This window comes from Centruroides vittatus, unplaced genomic scaffold (assembly GCF_030686945.1).
Source record: "Centruroides vittatus isolate TY-2023 unplaced genomic scaffold, ASM3068694v2 contig_694, whole genome shotgun sequence".
In the NCBI taxonomy this organism is placed as follows: Eukaryota; Metazoa; Arthropoda; class Arachnida; order Scorpiones; family Buthidae; genus Centruroides; species Centruroides vittatus.
The window spans coordinates 1,217,543-1,238,793 of record NW_027122438.1 but is presented as its reverse complement, the minus strand read 5'-3'; the positions used below and the strand labels follow the sequence as shown (position 1 = coordinate 1,238,793).

Sequence of the window (21,251 nt, the reverse complement as noted above, 5' to 3'; positions counted from 1 at the left end):
ACTTGAATAGAATATTTATATAATTAATTCATATAATTTTTTAAAATTTTAACATAATTGGAATCCAAATTTGGGGTCAACATTTTTTTTTAAACAGATGATAATTGAACAATATGTATAAAGTTTCTGAATTGAAATTTAATATTAATTCTTAAAATTTATTTTAGCAGAACTTTGTATTATAATTCAGAATTAAAAAATAAATCAACTTTATCTTCATATAATTATAATTTTACCAGTTATAAGCTTACATCTTTATAAACATTTTCAATGGAAATATATAGAAATATGCTGGAAATTTCATTCAAATTTTAACAATCATGATTATTTAAAAAAAAAAAAAATAATAATTTTCATTTATTGATATGAATATATAATTTCTGTATATATGTATATAAAATATATAAATAAACGTTAAAGAAGATATATATACTATATTATCTATATATATAATTTCAAAAAATAATTTTCTTTTCGTAAACATTATGACTTTTTAAAAAATTTGTCAATTGTTTTCAATTCATTTTTGCTCTTTTTGATAATTTTACTTCTTGGACTTGCTTTCCTTTTTGTAGCTGTTTGAGTTTTACAACTTGATACAGTCTGTGCACTTTTTAATTCATGTTGTACAGAAACAGCATAATGATAATCTTGATGTTCTTGAAATTCCCAAACAGGGATTAACTGATTGCATTGTTCACATTTACTGCTTATATCTTCAGTCAACATAAAATTTTTCTCATTAGATGTAGATGATCCAAGATCTTTATCATCCGTAACAGAGAAATCTAAGCATTTGTCAGAACTATTGTCGTCCGTACTTTCTTTTGGATCTAATTTTGATTTAATCTCGTCATTTTCATTTGTTTCTTCGTATTTACTTTCTTCGCCTTTGTTTTGTTTTAAAAACAAATCTGTTAAATTGTTGTTTGATAAATTTTTACTTTCAGTATATTTCAATTTCATGGCAAAAAATCCTTTAAGGTTATTGTTATTATTTGGTTTTTTGATAGAATTTTGTACATTTGAACATTCTCCACTTTTAATAGGCTGAAAATAACTATTTATGGAACTTGTAGGAAGTTGCAAAGATGTATTTTCACTATTATTTTCATTGAATGAAGTACTTTGTTTTAATTTGCTTTCTGGAGTTTCTTTGTTTTCAATATTTATTTTATTTTTGATAGGTGATTTTCCATTAGGACTAAAATATTTATGAATTTTTGGAGTTTCTTGATTAAGATTATCTTGGAACTTTCCTGCACTTAATGACAAATTAACTATGGGAGGAAACCTGAAATTAAAGTATTATATATCATTAATAACTGTATTTCAAAAAATTGGAACTGTATTTATTAAATAATTCAGTCAACTGCTAAATTGACATCAATTACTCTTTAATTACCAAAATGTTTTTGACTCGGTACAAGTCGTCGGCACTATTTACACATATTGGAATAGAAATAATAGAATACAAATCTGAAAAAAAGGCATTTAAACATTTTGGAATCAATAACCTAATTTGCTTGCACAATGCTTTTTAAATATTCTATATATAAATTATGAATTCATCAGAGCAGAATGTATTGTAGAAAATGCAATAAAAACAACTAAGAAACTTAACATGTCTGTTGTAGTAATATTAAGTTTCTAAGTTGTTTTTATTGTATGTTCTATACTACATTCTGCTCTGATAAATTCATGATTTATATACAGAACATTTAAAAATCATTGCACAAGCAAAGTTAGTTTTTGATTCAAAAATGTTTAAAAATGCATTTTTCAAATTTGTATTCTATTATGTAAACAGTGCCGATAATTACTTGTACAGAGTCAAAAACATTTCAGTAATTAAAAAGTAATTGATGTTTTCAACCTAGCAATTGACTGAATTATTTCATAAATATTGTTCAAGTTAAAATTTTAATTTCTGTAAATAAAAAAGTCAAATGTCCACATAACTACATCATACAAGTCATATACCAACCAACCACTTATTGAATGATTTGGTATATGACTTAAAATAATTGTAAAACATTTGATTTTTTGTAAAAATTAAAAATTGAACTTATAAAATTATTAGACATTATTTTGTTAATTAACTAAATTATACAACAAATAATATTTGTGAAAATATCTATTTTAAATCAAACTGAAAATCTTTTGATAATAGAAAATATTACGTAAAATTCTTAGAATATCACTGATAAATAATGATAAGGTTTATTCAATAAATAGAGTTACTCAAAATGTTTTAAAATATAAAAAGTATTTACTGTAATTTTGTTCAGATAATTCTCACAATAGCATATACTCTACAGAAAATTGCTAGAACATACTATACAATAATATAACCTGAATCTCCAAACACTTGTTGGTATACAGTTTAAAAGACATCATCTCAAACATTCCATTTTATTTGTGTTATTAATTCATTGTATATATAATTATAAATACCATATTTCTGTACAAAGAAGAGCATGCTCTTAACCTGCTTTGCTTATAAGAGCACTACTGTTGGGTCAATGCAAATGTAACATAAATATCCGATACAGTAACTTTTCAATGACAACTATGTAATAAATATTATTAAAAATAAACAGCCAGTAGTATTGATAATAAAATAATTAAATATCAGTTTTAAATACAGTAGAACCCTAACTATCCAAAGCCCCAATTAACCAAAATTCTGTATTACCCAAGGCAAATCTGGAGTGAATACACCACTTTTTTTTTTTATATTTATGAAAGTTTTTTGCTGTGATTGTACCAAGCACAAATACCATAGTACTTTTAACCTTGACTACCAATGAATTTTTTAAACTCTTTCTTACTCTTTAAACACTAAGAGAGCCCTTTTTCCATGCCCACCACAGATTTGGCCAGACTCACATAATGAGAACAACCAGATGGTGAGGAATGAAACCAATTCATTGGGGACAGACTCCCTATGAAAATGCTGAGGTGATTGCAGAACACTGTGGCAAATAAGGGAAGGAACACTATAAATCAAAAATTTCTAAAGGACTTTTTAAAGAAAGTTTAAAATGATGACATGTATTACAAAATTATTTGTTTCTGTTCCCTTTTATCATTTGATTTCAATGTATGACAAACCATTTATCTTAAAATGCAACTTCAATAACACACATTTTTATTCTTAATGCTATTATACATACAGTATTAGTTCTATAGTAAATGATTTAAAAAGTGTTGTTCTTAAGTGATTAAATTGACTAAGGTATAAAAACATGATCACTTTAAAATAAAAATTCTTAAATTTTATTTCAAAATGATTCTGGACATTTGATTTATCAGAGTTTTAGTTGTCATTAATCCATATTATTTCAGGTAATTGGGTTCTACTGTATTTAAAGTTTTGAGTAACAACAAATAATATTTATTTATATATATAATAATGGCAACTAACCAGAGATGACTGGATGAAGAACTTTTATTCATTTTCTCTAATAAATTATACAAGTCCTGAGCCATTGTGGATGCATCATAAGATTTAACATGGTATGATCGTGTAATACTTGTATACTTTTCGTCATTTTGAAATCTTATGCTTATTGTCATCAATTTGGCAAATCTCTTATTCTATTTAAAAAAAGAAATAGATGAATTACTTTATGTACAGGGATGTAGCCATGCAGAGTAGCAAGGGGTGGCCCTTCTGCTGGTCACCACTGCTGCTCCACTCAAGTATAAAAGAAAACAGAATAGGAGTAAAAATGTCATAAGCAGTTGACCACTGGATGAACAAAAGAAATAAAGAGACTCAAATACTAGGTTACATGAACATCCATGAGGAAAATGCTCAATAAAAAAGAAAAGATTGAACAAGAACAAGCATTAAATTTATTCTTTAGAATAAATTTAATGCTTGTTTTTGTTTTTGCATATGACATGCAAGAAACTGCCTTACTGATATGGCAGCTCCATGCACAATAATGTGTTGTAGTGATTGTAGGCTATTGTACTAGGGAAGTCCAATATTAAAGGTATAGGGCCAAAATTACACTAACATTTATAATTAAAAAAATATTTAATAGATTCCACAAAAACTACATACTTTTATTTATTTCTTGATATAATCGCAATAAACGTTGAGACATTTATCCCAGTGTGACACTACTTCAAACATCCCCTCACGGTACTGTTGCGTGTCAAGCTGCTCGAAATAGTCCAGAATGATGTCTTCCAATTCCTCCTTATCTGCAAAGCGTTTTCCACCAAAAATTGCTTTAAAGGTCTGAATAAATGAAAATCCGAATGAAGGCTAAATCTGAACTATACTATACATGTCAAATCAAACCAGACTGTGGATGGCACATCAGAATTGGGAGGTCCTACAACATCCTCTGTATAGTCCAGATTTAGCCTCCATTCAGATTTTCATTTATTTATATTTATTATTACCTTTAAAGAAATTTTTGGCAGAGAAATGCTTTGCAGGTCAGGAGAAATTGGAAGATACCGTTCTGGACTACTTCAAGCAACTTGACACGCAACAGTACCGTGAAGGGATGTTTGAAGTAGTGTCATGATGGAATAAATGTCTCAACGTTTATTGCGATTATGTCAAGAAATAAACAAAAGTATGTAGTTTTTGTGGAATGTATTAAATATTTTATTTAATTATAAATGTTAGTGGTAAAATTACACTAACATTTATAATTAAATAAAATATTTAATACATTTCTGTACCTTCGATATTGGACTCCCCATGTATTTTTATGGAAGCCTACCATCCTATTCAGGCTATCAGCCATGCAGGTAACCCACACTCAGAGATTTCTGGTTACATCCTTGTGTATATATATGAATATAAATATATATAATTTTTAAAACTTAATTTAAATTAAAGTTTTAAATAATACAGTGTATATCTAATCGTATGCAAGAGTTAAAGCAGATATACACGGGGGTGCATAAGTAGGTATACAGTTGTTATTATGGGGAAAAAACATACAGGGAGAAAATAGGAAGAAAAAACATTTATTTTTATGTACAAATTAAATTACAAATAGGGAATATGAACTAATAAAAGATAATAAAAATAATAACCATGAACACCAAACATTTGTATTTCTCAGATTCTCAACTGTATACTTACTTTTGCACTCCTCTGTATAGTATAATATAAATATTTCTTTTTTTTTAAATATTTTATTTATATTATTATTAAAAGTTTTAAATTTCAATAATTAAAATAAAAATAATCATACAATTTATGAATTGTGTTAAATTTTATACTTCTGATAAATACATACAGAGTGGCTTTAAAGAAACAAAAATTAACCAAAACACAAGAGAGCAACATATTGTACATTTTACTAACAAGTAAGTAAAATCTAATTTTATTGATGAGAAAACTATATGCTCAAGATGACTGCCATAATGTTTCAAGCACAGCTCTATTAACTAAATGATGTCTTCAACCATGGCATTACATGTGTCAGGTGAAATTCCTCCTATCACACATTGACATGTTGCATTGCCTGGAAACATGTTGCATTGTCTTTCAATGCAGCATGTTCCCAGGGTAGGGTGTCTGAAACATTATTCTTTAATTTCCTACAAATGCACATCTGTAGGTGTCAGGTCTGGTCACTAAGTTAGTATGGGAATGATACATCCTGGAGAAATGGCCTTAAAGAAGTTCAAATTTCCCTGCCTACGTGACACAATGACACATTGCAATGTGGGTAACAAAATCCAGGATGGGGCAATGTGTTTGTCACTTGAACTTGAACACAACAAATATTTGTTTGTCAAAGTTAAGGTTGACTATACACATTGCTGTTTCATACACATGACACAATACATACATGAACAATAAACAACTTTGGTTACCTTTTTCTGGGCTACTCTGTATTTTATCTCTTCCAAATCAAATCTTTCAGAAAATTCAAAGTGAAGTATATAATATAATTACAGTAGAGCATTGATTATCCAAATATCGATAAACTGAAACATCGGTTAACCGAAAGCATTCCAGTCGGCAAATTTAAATTTCCACTACGCTGCGGCACTGCAATATTTGGCTATGTCTTAGGTTACTCCAATATTATTTTTGTTGGTGTGCGTGTTTTAGCTGGCAGCACTGGCACAACCATAAGAGGGTACTTAAGGATGTGCCAGGATTTGAACAAATTTCAACATGGGATAGGTTAATATATTTTTTCATACATAATTGGTTATCTGAAAAATCGATTATCCGAACAACCCCAGTCCTGAATTGTTTCGGATAATCAATGCTCTACTGTATCTGACAGTTATTCTAATATTTGTTATTTAACTTTTATCTAATTTTTAAAATGTTACTAGCAAATTTACATTACAATAATTTAATTTAAAGACTCCTATATATAAAGCTAAAATAATTGGTTTTTTATTATTAAATAATTATAATTTGTATTTTCAAAATGACTGATTTTTTTGTTTAATAATTTTAAGTACTATGTCAGAATATTATTTTCTAAATAACAATACATCATTTTATATATAAATACTGTAATTCTAAGTTATGAAAGTAAAAAAATAATTAAACTTGCAAAACAATCCACTAAAATATTGTAAAATAGGAATATATAAATACTGTATAACATTACAGACAGCATTAGGGGTTTCTCCACAAGCTTTTCAGTCATCTCTGAAATGTGATATTTTTAAATTTGTTTAAAGAACATTTTTAAATACTGTACAGTCAAATCTGTTTTTATGCGGTGAATAGGGACCGCATAAAAAAAGTCTCACGTAGAAAATAACTGGAAACTGTACGAAATAACTAGGAATTGCTTTTTTAACTCCTTGGGCCTTTTTCTGCAACACCTAATGGGGAAAAAAATCCCTAAGAATTTTAATTTTTATATTAATTAATTATTTCCACTTAAATACGAATCTAACATTAAAAAGTTAAAAATAATCGTTAAATAATGATTTTATTTGATAAATATAGCTGCAGGAAGTGTTATTTCATTTAACAAGGCGTGAAATTTCACACCTGCAGTCTAAAGCTGGAGGGGAGCTAACTTACCGCATCTGTTCAAATATAACATAATATTTATGGTTTTTATGCTATTAAAATAAGAGGGGACCAAAATAAACGTATCAGAAAAAAATTTTACTGAATAAAAAATGAAAAAACCTGCTGATGTCATAGAAAAGAACCAATAGAGTTTTTAAAAATTTTACAGGAGTCAATTATGTTCCAATTTGATTGAAATTTTCATATACAACACAAAAAAAATCGCACAAAACAAATCGCACAAATAAAAATCGCACAAAAAAAGACCACACAAAAACAGGTTTGACTGTATTTGTTTTTCTTTATCACCTTTCATATAAACAAAATACATTAAAATATATTATGATATTGAACTTTTATTCTATGTTTTCTGCAATCGTCACTATTCAAATAACAGAAAAACAATCCATTTTTTTGTGATTATTTTCATATTGTTCTTTAAATTTTACACATTGAATCAAAAAATTTATATTTTTAACTACACAACAATGTGTTGTTATATGACTATTTGTATAACAAACAGAATAAACTTATGAAAAAACTTTGATGCCTCAGTGCATTTTTATATATTTTGATTATTTCAAAAGAAGAAAATAAAACTTTAAAAATATTCTCTAAATAATCTAACAAATTCACACTCTGAAGATAGACAAGATGCTTACAAATAAAACTGAATGCTTTCAATTATAACTTTAGCATGTTCACAAATACTAATTTTGTGGATTGTCTTTTAAGAATTATTTTTAATTAATATATTTTAACTTTAAAAAATAAATAATATTACATCATATTGATCTTTCATTAAACGCTCTTCCAGTTCTTCAGTTAATTTTTGTAACCAAACACGAACCTAAATATTAAGATTGAATTAATAAATTAAATTTAAAATTTGAATTAAACTTTGCATTTGTATAAACATTTGCATAATACATTATTTAAAAAAATTACTATTTTGTAATTATACTATTGGTAACAAAAACTTATACTTAAATCTTTCAAGTAGTATATTTAAAATTAATGAATTTAATTACATAAATGATAAATTTAATAAATAAAATATATATTTTCTGCAGGTGACAGAGCAGTTGTGTTATTTTATGCCACTTTTCTAGAAGCCTACAAGGAAAGGTCAAAGGAGATTTTGTTTCATTTGTGCAAAGATCATTAACATGTAACTGTGCTTTTGTCAGATTGTTTAAAATTCAAAAAACATGTTTAATTTGAGACTAGTAAAACTATTGTTAATTTATTTACACTGTTAATGTAACATTTTATATTTTTCATAACAATTGCAAAGATTTATTATAACATTTGCATTTTTAAAAATTAGCTTCAATTTTACCTTCATAAAAAAATTAATTACTTAAAAGCTAATATTTTGCCACTATGGCTAATTAATTCTCAAGAAAACTTATAAAGCAGTAATCAAAATACAATGCAGTTGATTGGAACTTGAAATCTTGTAAGAACTTAATTAAATAGTCTGATTAATTTTACAGTTAAAAAGAAATAATAATCATCATTTGACTAACAAAATTAATATTTCATTATCGCATGGAATAGTAAAATATTAATTTAAAATTTTTTAGAATTAAAATTTTAATGTAAAAAAATAAAAAACAAGCAATTTATTGGAATGCAATCTGATTATATTATTATATATTATAGGGAATATTTGATGATGATTTTGATCTAAACAGCTGATTTTGATGATGATGATCATCATCATCATAAAAATCAGCTGTTTAGATTATAATCTATTAACAGATATTTAAAATTGATGGGCTGAGACATTTACAAAGAGAAGATGATGTACTATTTTCTTATATATAAAAAATTCTGAACGATAAAATGCAAAACTTAATAGCTTATTAAAGTTTATTTTACAGAACTGTCTCCAACTTCAGCACCGGAGTAAAATCTTACTCCGCACTTTCTTAAACCTGTTACTGGTGCATAACGCATATAAGATATACAGCGGGTGACAAACATTTTCAAACTATCACATAGTTCTTCCTCAGGTCAACTAGCTCAAGAATGCTTCTGAATGGAATGTATGGAATATTTTTCACAATGTTTTCATAATAAATAGATCAAATCACTAGCAAATAAAAACATAATAAAAAATAAAAGGATAAATTAAAAGATACACTGCTGGTTACAGAAACTGTAATATCAAGAAAGATACCAGAAGATAAAACTGACCAGATGAAAGATGACTACTAGACTTTTGTGTAGTCTATTCCCCTATTCATTCTCTGCAACCCCCTACCCTATTCATTCTCTGCAGATGCTTTATTTTGCAGACAACTTCTATGTATTCACTAATTTTTCAGTGTATGTATTTTATATGTTGTTGTGTTTGGAACAGTTGTGTCTCTTATGTTTGTGTAAGGCCATCTGTGAAGTGTATTTACAATACGCAGTGTAACTCATAGAAACTGGAAAAGATTCTAAAAATAAATGAAATAAAAAGCACACCTTAAATAACTCCAACAACATACTTTTAACAGATCAAAAAACGTTTTGACATAAATTGATAGATTTTGAAACAAACAACTTCATCACTGCAGTTGTGTTTGTTTCAATTGAAGACTTGCTGGCATTTTATACAGTGTGCTTCTAATTTCCTTTATTTGCAATATGATTTCTGGGTATGTAATAATGTGTTTGTAAGTCATTCATGTATTGTGTTTTCAATTTAGTTATACTGATTTAAGTGGTCTGTGTGCTAAAAGTTTTCAAACCGATGTGATATGACATAGTTTCATGCATGATGTATTGTCTGTTAAAGTATTGTCATTTAAAATGCATTTGCTGTAGTTTTTTTAGTGTTTATACTATTATTATTATTATTATGACATTTTGCAAATGTCATGCTCAGCTGATACTGGTTCCAAGTACTATGCTGGACTAAAGTCAAAGCATAGTTAACCAAACAAGCATTACATTAAGCTTCAGTGTTATTAGAATGTCAACATCTAGAAACTTCCAAACAATTGCAGCTTTCTGTAGTGCCATGTATATGTTTTTATTAAGGTTTAATGTTTCTAGACTTATGTGTAGTGTATGTGGTATAACACTAGTAGAAGAGAGGACAACAGGTACAATACCTTATCCATCCTTCACATCTGTCTTATTTCTTGAACAAGTGGAGTATACTTGTTAATTTTTTCAGTGAGAGCATTTTTTGTTGTGTGTGTTTGGAATGAAGATATCTATTATATAGGCAATCTTACTGCATTTGTCAATGAGAGTGATGTCGGACCTATTGTAATGAATCTGTGATTATGGCTCTGTCGTAGTATATTTTGTGTGTCATTTTCTAATACTGCCTGTGCAGTTTATTTGTAGTTTTTTAGTTCTAATACTGCCTGTGCATTAAATACCTGAATATTTAATAATTTATGTTTGCATGTAAACCCTTGGTGCATTATATTTGCTATTTGATTATGCCTATGTAAATAATCTATTTGTGCTAAGAGCTTGCAACCAGTTATTATTATTATTAATGTGACGATAAATAAAAGAAAGCCAGCAATGAGTTGCTAAACTTTCCCGGTAACATTTGGTGGCACCATCTGTTATCATATTTTATTAATTAAAAAACTTTTTACATTTTTAACTATTATAAAATGGCAAAAAGCTTAATTTTGAGGGTAGGGATGGGTTTCATAAAAAAATTGTAAATGCTAATAACAAGTAAAATTGTCATTAACTCTTTAAACACAAAATTGACCTTATTCATTCAAAATGAAATTGGCTGATGGATAAGTTGTTTGAGGTTTTTCTATACAAGCTCCCCTTGTAACCTAAGGGGTAAAAAACAATTTGGCTTTTAGGAACATGAATAGAAATCGTTTTCAGAGATTAAAGAGCTAAGTCTAAAGGAGGATGCACATATGTGGCGCAGCAAGGAAAAGCGGTGGAATGACGTCACTTTTTCTCGCCGCAGAAGTCAATTTTGTGCTGCCTTTTCTGTGCTGCAAAAGTTAGTTGAATTTTATCTTTTGCAGTGACTGCCGCCAAGACACGTTTCTATCAGCCAATAACAGTTCTTCTGGTAGTCACGTGAGAAAATATAATCACGCGGTGTTTTAATGGTGGAAAGTTTGATGCATTTAACGGAGATGACTAACATCAGAATAAAGAGGAAAGGATAATAAATTAAACACAAATTCTACGCAAATAATCATATAATTTAATTCAAAGAACAAAACAACCGAATCTTACTCGAAATAGTATTCTTTATCGAGTGATCTTAATCGAGGAATAAGCGTATTTTGTACACCAGTTCTTTCTCGATCCAAGAAAATATCTCTAATCCAAGATCTTCATTTGAATCTTCAACAAAATCTGCTAGCTAAATAAAGCAAGCTGTACAAAACAAAATTTGTAAACATGTGGATAGTGGCAGTGTCGGTATCGTTTGCCATCTTGAATACCGAAAACATACCAAAATGTAAGCAGATTGCTGCTTGTGTGGTTGCGCTGCCACGCGGAAAAGATGCGTTTGCAACACTGCTTTTCCTTGCCATGCCGCATGTGTGCATCCTACTGGAGATACACACAACCCCCTTTATCTTCCCACCCCTTGACCATTAATCACCAAAATTTAATAGCATTAATCCCCTAGTACTCTCACCTCCCTGCAAAGTTTCAGAAATTTTCAACAAAAAGCACAAGAGTTATTAAGCTTTAAAGTAGGTAAACAAAATTGTGCCCCCACTCATACTAACATCCATACATACAGAAAAAAAAATCCCATATTTTTTTTGCATTTCTTAACATTTCAAGGTCCTGAGTTCAAAAATGTAAAAATCTGAGGAGTCATTTTTTGATCAATTTCCATACTTTCCCTCTGTTATATATAACAGAGCTGAGAAAGTAAAAAGCATATATACAAAAATCTAATCATCATAATATAGCAAACTAAAATTTGTGATTTATAAGAAAACACTATACAGTGCAAATAACTGACGTAATTTATATATATTTTTTGACATCACTACAGTTTCTACTGTACAAATGCTATTGAACAGAACCTACAGAAATTTTCTGATATGACACTGCTCCATTGTTTTACTAATCCTCAGGATGGAATTCAGCAATCTATCAATGCCATATGATACGAGTACTTATCTTCTCATTCATTTGTGCAATGTTTTGTTTCAGACTCCCCTTACTGATGTGTAAAACCTACCCACTAATATTATATTTGCAGCATTATGCTTTCATTTCTTCCAATATGATGGCAATATTGCAGTAGAATAAACCATCTTCCTGAAATCCCATGATTTTGCCTTCACTGAAGTTCAACAGCTGTATGTACAAGTTTCTCCTACTACACTGTGGCATAGTTAATAACTAACAATTCAACATAATGAAAATTAGGATGATGCAACTACAAATGTACAATGTAACTAAATTTCATTTTAATATAAAACTAAAATTGATAAAAAATTGTTAAAAATTTAAATATTACATCAAATTATTATATTTTATAATTAAAATATAAAATTTGACTACTTCCTAAATTTTTAAATTAATATAATTTAGGAAGTACTCATTTTAATTTAATTGAATAATTAGAATTAAGACATACCTTTGCTTTTGTATTTAATGCTGCTTTACCAGGAAAGTTTTTACCACATCCTATAGATTTTGGAAGTTGTCTTGCAGTCACAGGTTCATTTTCAATACCTCTTGCTATATTGTATAACCAAATCCTTTCAAAAATCATAATATAGTAAAATAACTTTTAGTTGTGTTTGTGTTATTTCTAACAAAATTTTGTATTTTACATTAAAACATATTTAAGCTATAAAATAAATTCTGTTATTCTAAGTAACATATTTAAATTAAAATCTTTTTCTGATATAAAAGAGCAAGACTTGCATTAATGTTATCACTACACAAAGAACTTTTCACATTTTCCACGTTGCTTTGTCATGATGGCAAATTATTAATTTGATGAGAATATTTCAAATATTTCATTTAATCACATCAGCTATTATTTTATAATAATTTAATAGGTTAACTGATTTGCCTTTCTTCCAGACCTATCAAAGTGATCTTGTAAAGTGATGGCAGCTTTACTTCATAATATAACCTTTATTTTCAATATGTATTTCAAGTATTTTTTTTATTTGTACCCCTCGTCAGATTTAGGATAAGTCTGGAAGGCAAATCAGTTAGTTTATTAACACATTATTATATGGAAAATTTCAGATGAGCAGCAACAATCCTGATATTATTTTATAAACTATTCAGTAATGGCTACAATATATAAGCCATTTAATAATCTATTTTCAAACATTTTATAATGATAATTGAATCTACTTACCCAGTTTTATCACCAAATAGTGATTTCAATTTCTTTTCATTACATAATGATAGTTCAAATATTGTTTCTATTTCTAATTTCTCTTTAATTTCATCTCCTAATTTTCCTCCAAGATTTCGTCTAAAAAATGAAAATTGTCTTTTATAAACTATTTATTTTCTGAAAAGTTATACTATTGGATATTATTATTAATATATTATTGATACTATAACTAAAGTATTTAAAATATTATAAGCAAGAGTTACATTACTAAATAATATATTACAGTATAATCCAAATTTGTGTGTAAATCTTGTTCCTGGAAACCTTTCAAAATCTCAAATTGGGACAAACTTTTCCATTGTTTTTTATGAAATTTTTATGCCTTGTTCTAGCATAATCCAATTATCTATCCATGTTCTATAAACAACAAATGCTATAACACTTATTTACTTATCAACCAATGATTTTAAATGATATAAAATAAATGAAAGTGTTGATGTGGTTATTTACTAATAAATAAATAAGTAATATGAAATAAGAGAAGCAAACGTGTAAGCTAACAAATATTTGAATGACTTAGTGCAACAAGACAACTCCATTTTGTAAAATTTTTCAAACACAAAAAACATTTTACACTTTGAATAACTCATTTAATAAATTCTAACTTTATGTTGTTTCAAAGATGTACAAGTAAGAAAATATTTGGGTGTTTATTTAAACTTTTTAGTTTTTATTTATTCTGTAAATAAAGTATTTGAAACTGTACTTAACTTGTTGTTGCACCAAAATAACAAACTTTACATTATATAATGCATATTAAACTAGAAATAATTGTGTTTTATTCACTTTCATTTCACATTTACAATCTTCAGATTTTTATAATTGTGTAAGAACCGGGGGTATTGAAGGGAACTCTAAACCTCTCTTATCGGCGACGGGATGGCTAAGCTCGTTCACGGTGTCTAGGGATGGCATATGTTAAGCGTGAGTGGGAGGGTTAGTGAGGTCATCAATAAGGTGTCGGCGATACACGAGTAATCAACCATTTAAACAGACAGAACAAGTTTAATATACGTACAAAAATGAAGGAGGAAGGATAAGCACAAATGATAGCCGATTGACAAGAGTCAAGACCAACATAAAATAATGGGAAATTTATTCCCTAGTGTGGTTAAGCTCAGTGGCGTAGCGTAGTGGGGGCGACAGGGGCGGCCCACCCCGGGCGGCACTTTTAGGGGGCGGCAAAATTTCACAATAAATAATAATAATATCTTGTAAAAATTTGAATCTGTACAATACACAATAATGATGATTGTTCTTGCTGAAAAGTTCTTTAGAATTACTGTATATTTTAGTCTTTTAAATTGAGATACCTAAATAAGGGGGCGGCGAAATTTTCTTCCGCCCCGGGCGGCTGACAGCTTAATCAGCGGCATAGCGTGGCTATCTTAAAGTTTAAGTCAACAGAGAGAGAGAGAGAGAGAGAGAGAGTTTATATAAAGTCAAAAAAACATGATACCTCGATAAGCATTCTGGCGACGAAGTGTAGGGCTTGTGGTCAAGATGGAGGACAAGAACAAGGTCTGGTAGAGGGTTTTGGTGCTTGCCCCAACAATCAGGTGTGAGCCCCTTTGTATAGTTTTAGCGGGGGAGAATTATCATGTGATCTTTGATTTAACAGCTAGGAGTTCGAGCCATGTCCAGGTCTGGCTGACACAGGACGTTACGGACCGGATGGTTTGGTCTGATTGTTGATACTTTCCCTCTGTGTTACAACTCTCCTTACCTCATAAATTTATTCACTTTGATAGATCTCCATCATTAATAATTGTATGTTTGGACTGTGACTTCAAATAAGTCCCAACATTCTATGGATTGTTGATGGGAAGGCTAGGTGAACGATGTTATTTATGAGAGTGTCACGAGCGGGCGAGGAGAGAGAAAAAATGAAAGTTTTCCATTTCTGGTGGTCGACAATTAGTTAAATAATTAATATGATCTTGCTTTTTCTAATTAACTAAAATGCAGATCAGGGGGGTTGAATTCTCACAATTGAAAATTGTGGGATGCTATCTTGCCAATAAAAGCAACAATCAATCATCTGCTACACATGACTTTAAAAAAATACAGCAGTTATCTTTCTCAGATCAACAATAGTGAATTCTCTATGTATTATGAGTTCATGCTGTACAAGCAATGCGTTATGGTTAAAAAATACAAAAACTCTAAAAAAGCAAATGTTTTAAAAACTTTGTTACTTATCCAGTTGCTGCACCAAGCCTTTCATTTCTTTATTGGTAAAAAAAAAAAGTAAAATAAATAGTTGCTTAACACAATAAGGAAGTGGAAAATAAATAAAATAGAGTAAAATACATTTTTTTTATAATTAATGAAATTATAATATTGGTAAAAGAGTTTGTAATGTAGAGATAAAACTTACAAAACAGTAAAATCACATTAGAATAAATGGTACTACTTCAAATAAATGAATACATAATGTGAATGAAACAAAGAAATAGATATTGAAACATATTCGTTATCTAATAACAGTACACAGAAATAACTATATATTATTCTTCTCAAGATGTTAAGCTTTTGCAGAGGTCCCCTTTAAAGATATCAGATTCTAAAAAATAACTTGCATATATAAATATAATCAGAAAAAAAACAATTATTTTACAAATCTGTTTAACCACAAATGTTGTAATAATGCTAAACGAAACTCTGTGCCACAATAGCTCTTACAGATATGACCACCAGCTATATGATTTTTGTCCTTAATCTAAGGGTCCTTTTTTGCTTTACCTTTTTGAAATAATATAACTTTATCATTGGTTGTCACAGAAATATTTAAAAAAAAAACACAAGACAAAATAAAAGGAAATATTTAACATGATCCAGTTTTTCAATTTGGTTTACTGATTGCAACATGGATTAATATTTCCTTATCCTAAATAAATGAGGCTAATCAATGAAATTCATTATTTTTGATATTTTGTAATTAAGTACAACAATTTCTATGATAATGGATGAAACTTCTCATTTTTGGCAATTTAATTCCGTCTATTATTGTAGAAATTGTTGTACTTAAACATTTTTGATATTATTTAAGTTTTATTTTATCTTAATTTTAAATTTTTGTAATTTTTGAATTGTAAATATGAAAACTGTAAAGCTCAAATATAAATTTTAATTTTGAATGTAAAATATTTAAATGTATTTGTAAGAATCTAGAGTTTGGAGATTATTTTTAACAAATTTTGTTAAAATAATTATTAAATTTATTCAATAGAAATTTTATCTATCTTTTAAAATTGTGCAAAGTTGAAAAAAGAACTTCCTTTTTCAACTCAGTTCCTCCAAAAGTGATAGTGTGGGATATCTCACATTCTATCTGCAAGACCACCCGACTTCTGTCACTTGGACAGTTTATTTCAAATAATCCGATTGGATGAATTTTTCATATAAAAGATGAGGGGTTACCTCCAAACACACTCTTTCCAACATTCTCTCTCTTGTTCCCTCTCCCCAACTCTCTCACTTGTTCTCCTGCCAAGACGAGACAGAAAAAAGCATAATTAAAGTTATGTCTCCTTCCAAGAGTTTCAACATTCAATGTCAAGTATATATAATCACAGGTAATATAAATTATGTATGTAAAATCTCTCAAATTAGAGTAAGATTTAAAGGATTGAAATTTGAAATCCTCTCTTAAATGAATCTTGAAATTGAAGTTTTTGTTCTTATTCTTACTGTGTTTGAGGATTTTTATTTAATATATGTATATATAATAAATATAGTTTTATATATAAATAAATATATAGATATATTCCTAATTGTTGTCTAATTTATGAATGCCTACCTCCATTGTTGGCCCACATTTCCCACGTTATTGATAAAAATATCAATATAATTTAGTCCCTCCTAAATTTCGGTATAATTTATTTATACCTTTTCACTTGAAAGGACTAATTTGCGAATTAGGATGCAGAATAGTTTTATCCTAACTAATGTCAGGAATCTTGACGATAATATTGAAAGTTATAATATTCACATATTTTTGGCTTTCAATGGTAAGTAAATGGCCATCCTGAATGTGAGGTGGGTTAAACAGGAACCCCAGTTCTCACATATTCAAATTCTTTTTAAATTTTTATTCTTGCATGCACTTTGTATTTAATTTAGAAGCCTTCCCTAAGAAAATATTTTGTAGTATTGAAAATATTCAGAGAAAAAATACTTAAGTTTCTAACTTGGATGTTTATTTGATCTTTTGATCTCAAATCCAGAATGAAAGTTTATATTACTTAAAGTTGAAAACAATAAGAAAGAGAATATAAAATGATGAGATTTTATACTGAGTCTTTAAACATGAAATTATGTGAAACTATAAAAGCCTATACAAATCAAAATATGTGAACTTACAATTTGTGAATTGGAATAGACTTAAATAATTCCATAACAGAAGACTGAGGAAGAATAGTTTGATGATCTGGTTTATGCAATCCACAAGCTAATTTTGCTAACATCTAAATAAAAAAGTAAAAAAAATTAAATATTAATTATTTTTATAAGAAAATAAAAGTTACTCCAATATACTTTATTATTAATTTATTGAAATAAATTCTACAAGTTATAAAATAAGCTGGAATAATTTTGAAATTATTCATTTTATAGTCTGAATATCTAACAAATGAGAGCATATTTTCAGTTAACAATTAAATATGAAAATAATTTTCTTTGTATGAGCTAATTTAGTTAGTTCTAGGTAAATTAGCTCATACAGGGAAAAAAGTGTGCACCATTTATTCCACGAATGTGCTACAATAAACTGACTTTTGTACAAACTCTCTTGTTATTTTTTTTTTTATATATAATACTTTTTAATTTTTATCAAAAATAACTACAGAAATATTTTATGACAGAATTTTTGAAAATTATTATTTTTCTTTTTAAAGTTTTGTACTATATCAATAACTAAGCATCATATTTTATGAAATATGACAAGAATACTACTCATCTAAAATTAAAAACAGAAATCAATACATAATGGCTATTTCTGTTGAAAGCTAATAAGGTGTTTATGTTCATTACACTTACAAAATAAATTTTATACTTAAAATAAACTTACTTTATTATATGAAATTCCTGCTGAACATTTAAACTTAGTTCTAGAAAATATAGCAGTTCTCATTTCTTCTACAACTGAAGCAGCAATAGCAAGATTTTTATCAGATATGGTTCCACATTCATTAATAGATTCTAACCATTTTTCCACAGATTGATTTAAACCTAAAAAATATTTGTTAACTTTAATTGTATTAATTTTATTATTATTCTGTAACAGTTAAATTTAAGAAAATAATGGAATTAATTTATCATATTTGTTTTCATTAATAGAAAATAAAATATAAAGATCCCTAAAACAAATAATTAAATCAAATTTTTGTCCTGTATATATTTGAATATGAAGTACAAAACTTAAACAACAAAATTTTAAACTAGCAGGGGGAAGACACGACCTGGGAAATTCACTTCGGGATGAGACTTGGTATATAGGTAGTACTCCTTAAGGGTGTTCAACCCTCAAAACAAGAAAGCGCAATGGCCAGCCAATTTTGAGAAAAAGGCCTTTAAAAATTCGAGCTTAGCTTATGTACTAATAAGTTTCGCTAGGTCGGCAGCTGCTGAGCAGCTCAGTCGATATCATTCTTGGCTACCGCCAAGTCGTTCAGGGTTCAAATCTCGGTCTCGATTAGTATTATTATTATTTTTTTTTTTTTCTTTCTAAAAATTTTTTAAAATAAGTATTTTGAATATATAAATATTAAAATTTTATTATAATAAATAATTTCATTTAAAAAAATGTTTAACACATATTACATGTCATTTTAATTATAATAATACAAAATAATTAATAAGTATATTAATAATAATCATCATCAACTGTTGGTAAACTGATAGTATCTTCATTTACAGACAATTTACTGTAAAATATTGAAACTATTTGTATTATGGTGTGATATATCACGGAACACTATGATCTCTTCGAAATCCAAAAGTAAACTGACATGTTGTCTCCGAATATCAGGTCAGTCCATAAGTCCATGTGCATTTTTATGACCTTGAGAGAAATCTTGTTTTGCTGTTGAAAATGTCAGTCTAATGTAATACTTTTTATACTGAAATGTTAAATTGGATCTCATTTATATAATATTGTTGGAATTGGGAACATTTTAGTTGTTTATTTTTGTTAAAATGGAAGTAACAGATGAATATAAGAGACATGTTTTATACCTTTTATTTTTAAGTGGCGAGAATTAATGAGTCTTAACCTTCGAAAAATTTGATACAATAGAATAATAAATGAAAACTGTTGTTCCATAACTAATTATTTATAACTATTATTAATTATTATTTTGTATTATTATCATTAAAATGACATGTAATATGTGTTAAACATTTTTTTTAAAGGAAATTATTTATTATAATAAAATTTTAATATTTATATATTCAAAATAATTATTATTATTTTTTTCTTTCTAAAAATTTTTTAAAATAATAATAATACTAATCGAGACTAAGATTTGAACCCTGAACGACTTGGCGGTAGCCAAGAACGATGTCGACTGAGCTGCTCAGCAGCTGCCGACCTAGTGAAACTTATTAGTACATAAGCTGAGCTCGACTTTTTAAAGGCCTTTTTCTTAAAATTGGCTGGCCATTGCACTTTCTTGTTTTGAGGATTAAACATCCTACAGGAGTACTACCTATATACCAAGTCTCGTCCCGAAGTGAGTTTCCCAGGTTGTGCCCTCCCCTTGTAAGAATTATAGAATAGAGTTATGACTTATGAAACTTGTAAGTGCTTCATGGTTTTAATTCTCTCTGTCTTGTGGGCACTAAGAGGGCATTTTCAGTAAGCCCATCATGAGTTCAGGCAGAACTACAGTGGGGTAGCTGAGTGGTGAGGGACAGGGATCAACATATCCAGACAGATCACCCACAAAAATTTCTGGAGATTTTATCCATCTGGATTCAATCCTAGATCCCTAGAGAGGTAGGCTGCTCAGCCACTGGTCATTGTCATCTTACATTAAGTTTCAGGACTGGATGTCCAAGTGGCTAAGATGGCAGCCTACCACTCAGGGAACCTGGGATCAAAACTGGATGAGTCAAAACCCTAGGAATTTTTTGGGAGTTAGTCTGACCAGATATATCTGGCTCCCATCTATCATCATTCAGCCAGCCCATTGTGAGCCTGGCCAAACCCATAACTGGCTTGCTATAAAAGACCTCTCTTAGTAACAACAGCAGAAATAGTTTAAAAAAATAATCAGCCTAACTCTTTGGGAGATGCAAGATTGTCTCTGAGCAGCAAAAATATTTTTTTTGCTGCTCAGATTTTTTTTTGCAGCTATTTTTTATATATTTTTTTTTGTTCCAGGACAATAATGACATTTAAAATTTACAAGAACAATTTTTTAAATTTTTCACAAAAAGTTCACAGAAATTTACAGAAATTTTTCTTGTAAATTTATTTTGTTTATCATCTGATGATTCAAACAAATCTTCAACTATAGCAATAGTTGCATTGATATAGATCACTGCCAATACTTCCTTGTTTCTTATTCTCTTAGTTTACTCTATTTACTTATATTTGAATAAAAGACTCAATTTTCAAACTTTTAATCATATTAATTTCAGATTTAAGATACTTTTAAATACATAACCAAAGAAAAAAGATCACAGAAATTTTTATAAAATAAAATTTCATCTCATGAGGAATTTATATACAGTGGAACCTCGGTATACGATCATAATCAGTTCCTGATGTTTGGACTTAAACCGAATAGGACATATACCAAACCAACCTTTCCCATAAGA

At 28.4% G+C, this 21,251-nt stretch overlaps 1 protein-coding gene across 3 annotated transcripts in view; it reads right to left on the bottom strand.

Moving 5' to 3' along the window:
* Nucleotides 1-408: 408 nt before the first annotated feature.
* The window catches only part of LOC136980367 (DNA polymerase eta-like), a 36,417-nt gene continuing 15,574 nt past the window's right edge, over nucleotides 409-21,251 (bottom strand). For all 3 annotated transcript variants that reach the window (XM_067276466.1, XM_067276467.1, XM_067276468.1), the window contains 7 exons: nucleotides 18,496-18,656; nucleotides 17,790-17,893; nucleotides 13,383-13,502; nucleotides 12,642-12,765; nucleotides 7,821-7,886; nucleotides 3,431-3,603; nucleotides 409-1,294 (listed from right to left, as the gene is read on the bottom strand). In XM_067276466.1, the coding sequence (XP_067132567.1) occupies nucleotides 484-1,294; nucleotides 3,431-3,603; nucleotides 7,821-7,886; nucleotides 12,642-12,765; nucleotides 13,383-13,502; nucleotides 17,790-17,893; nucleotides 18,496-18,656 (1,559 nt within the window). In that variant the 3' untranslated portion in view covers nucleotides 409-483. The remainder of the gene's footprint in view (nucleotides 1,295-3,430; nucleotides 3,604-7,820; nucleotides 7,887-12,641; nucleotides 12,766-13,382; nucleotides 13,503-17,789; nucleotides 17,894-18,495; nucleotides 18,657-21,251) is intronic.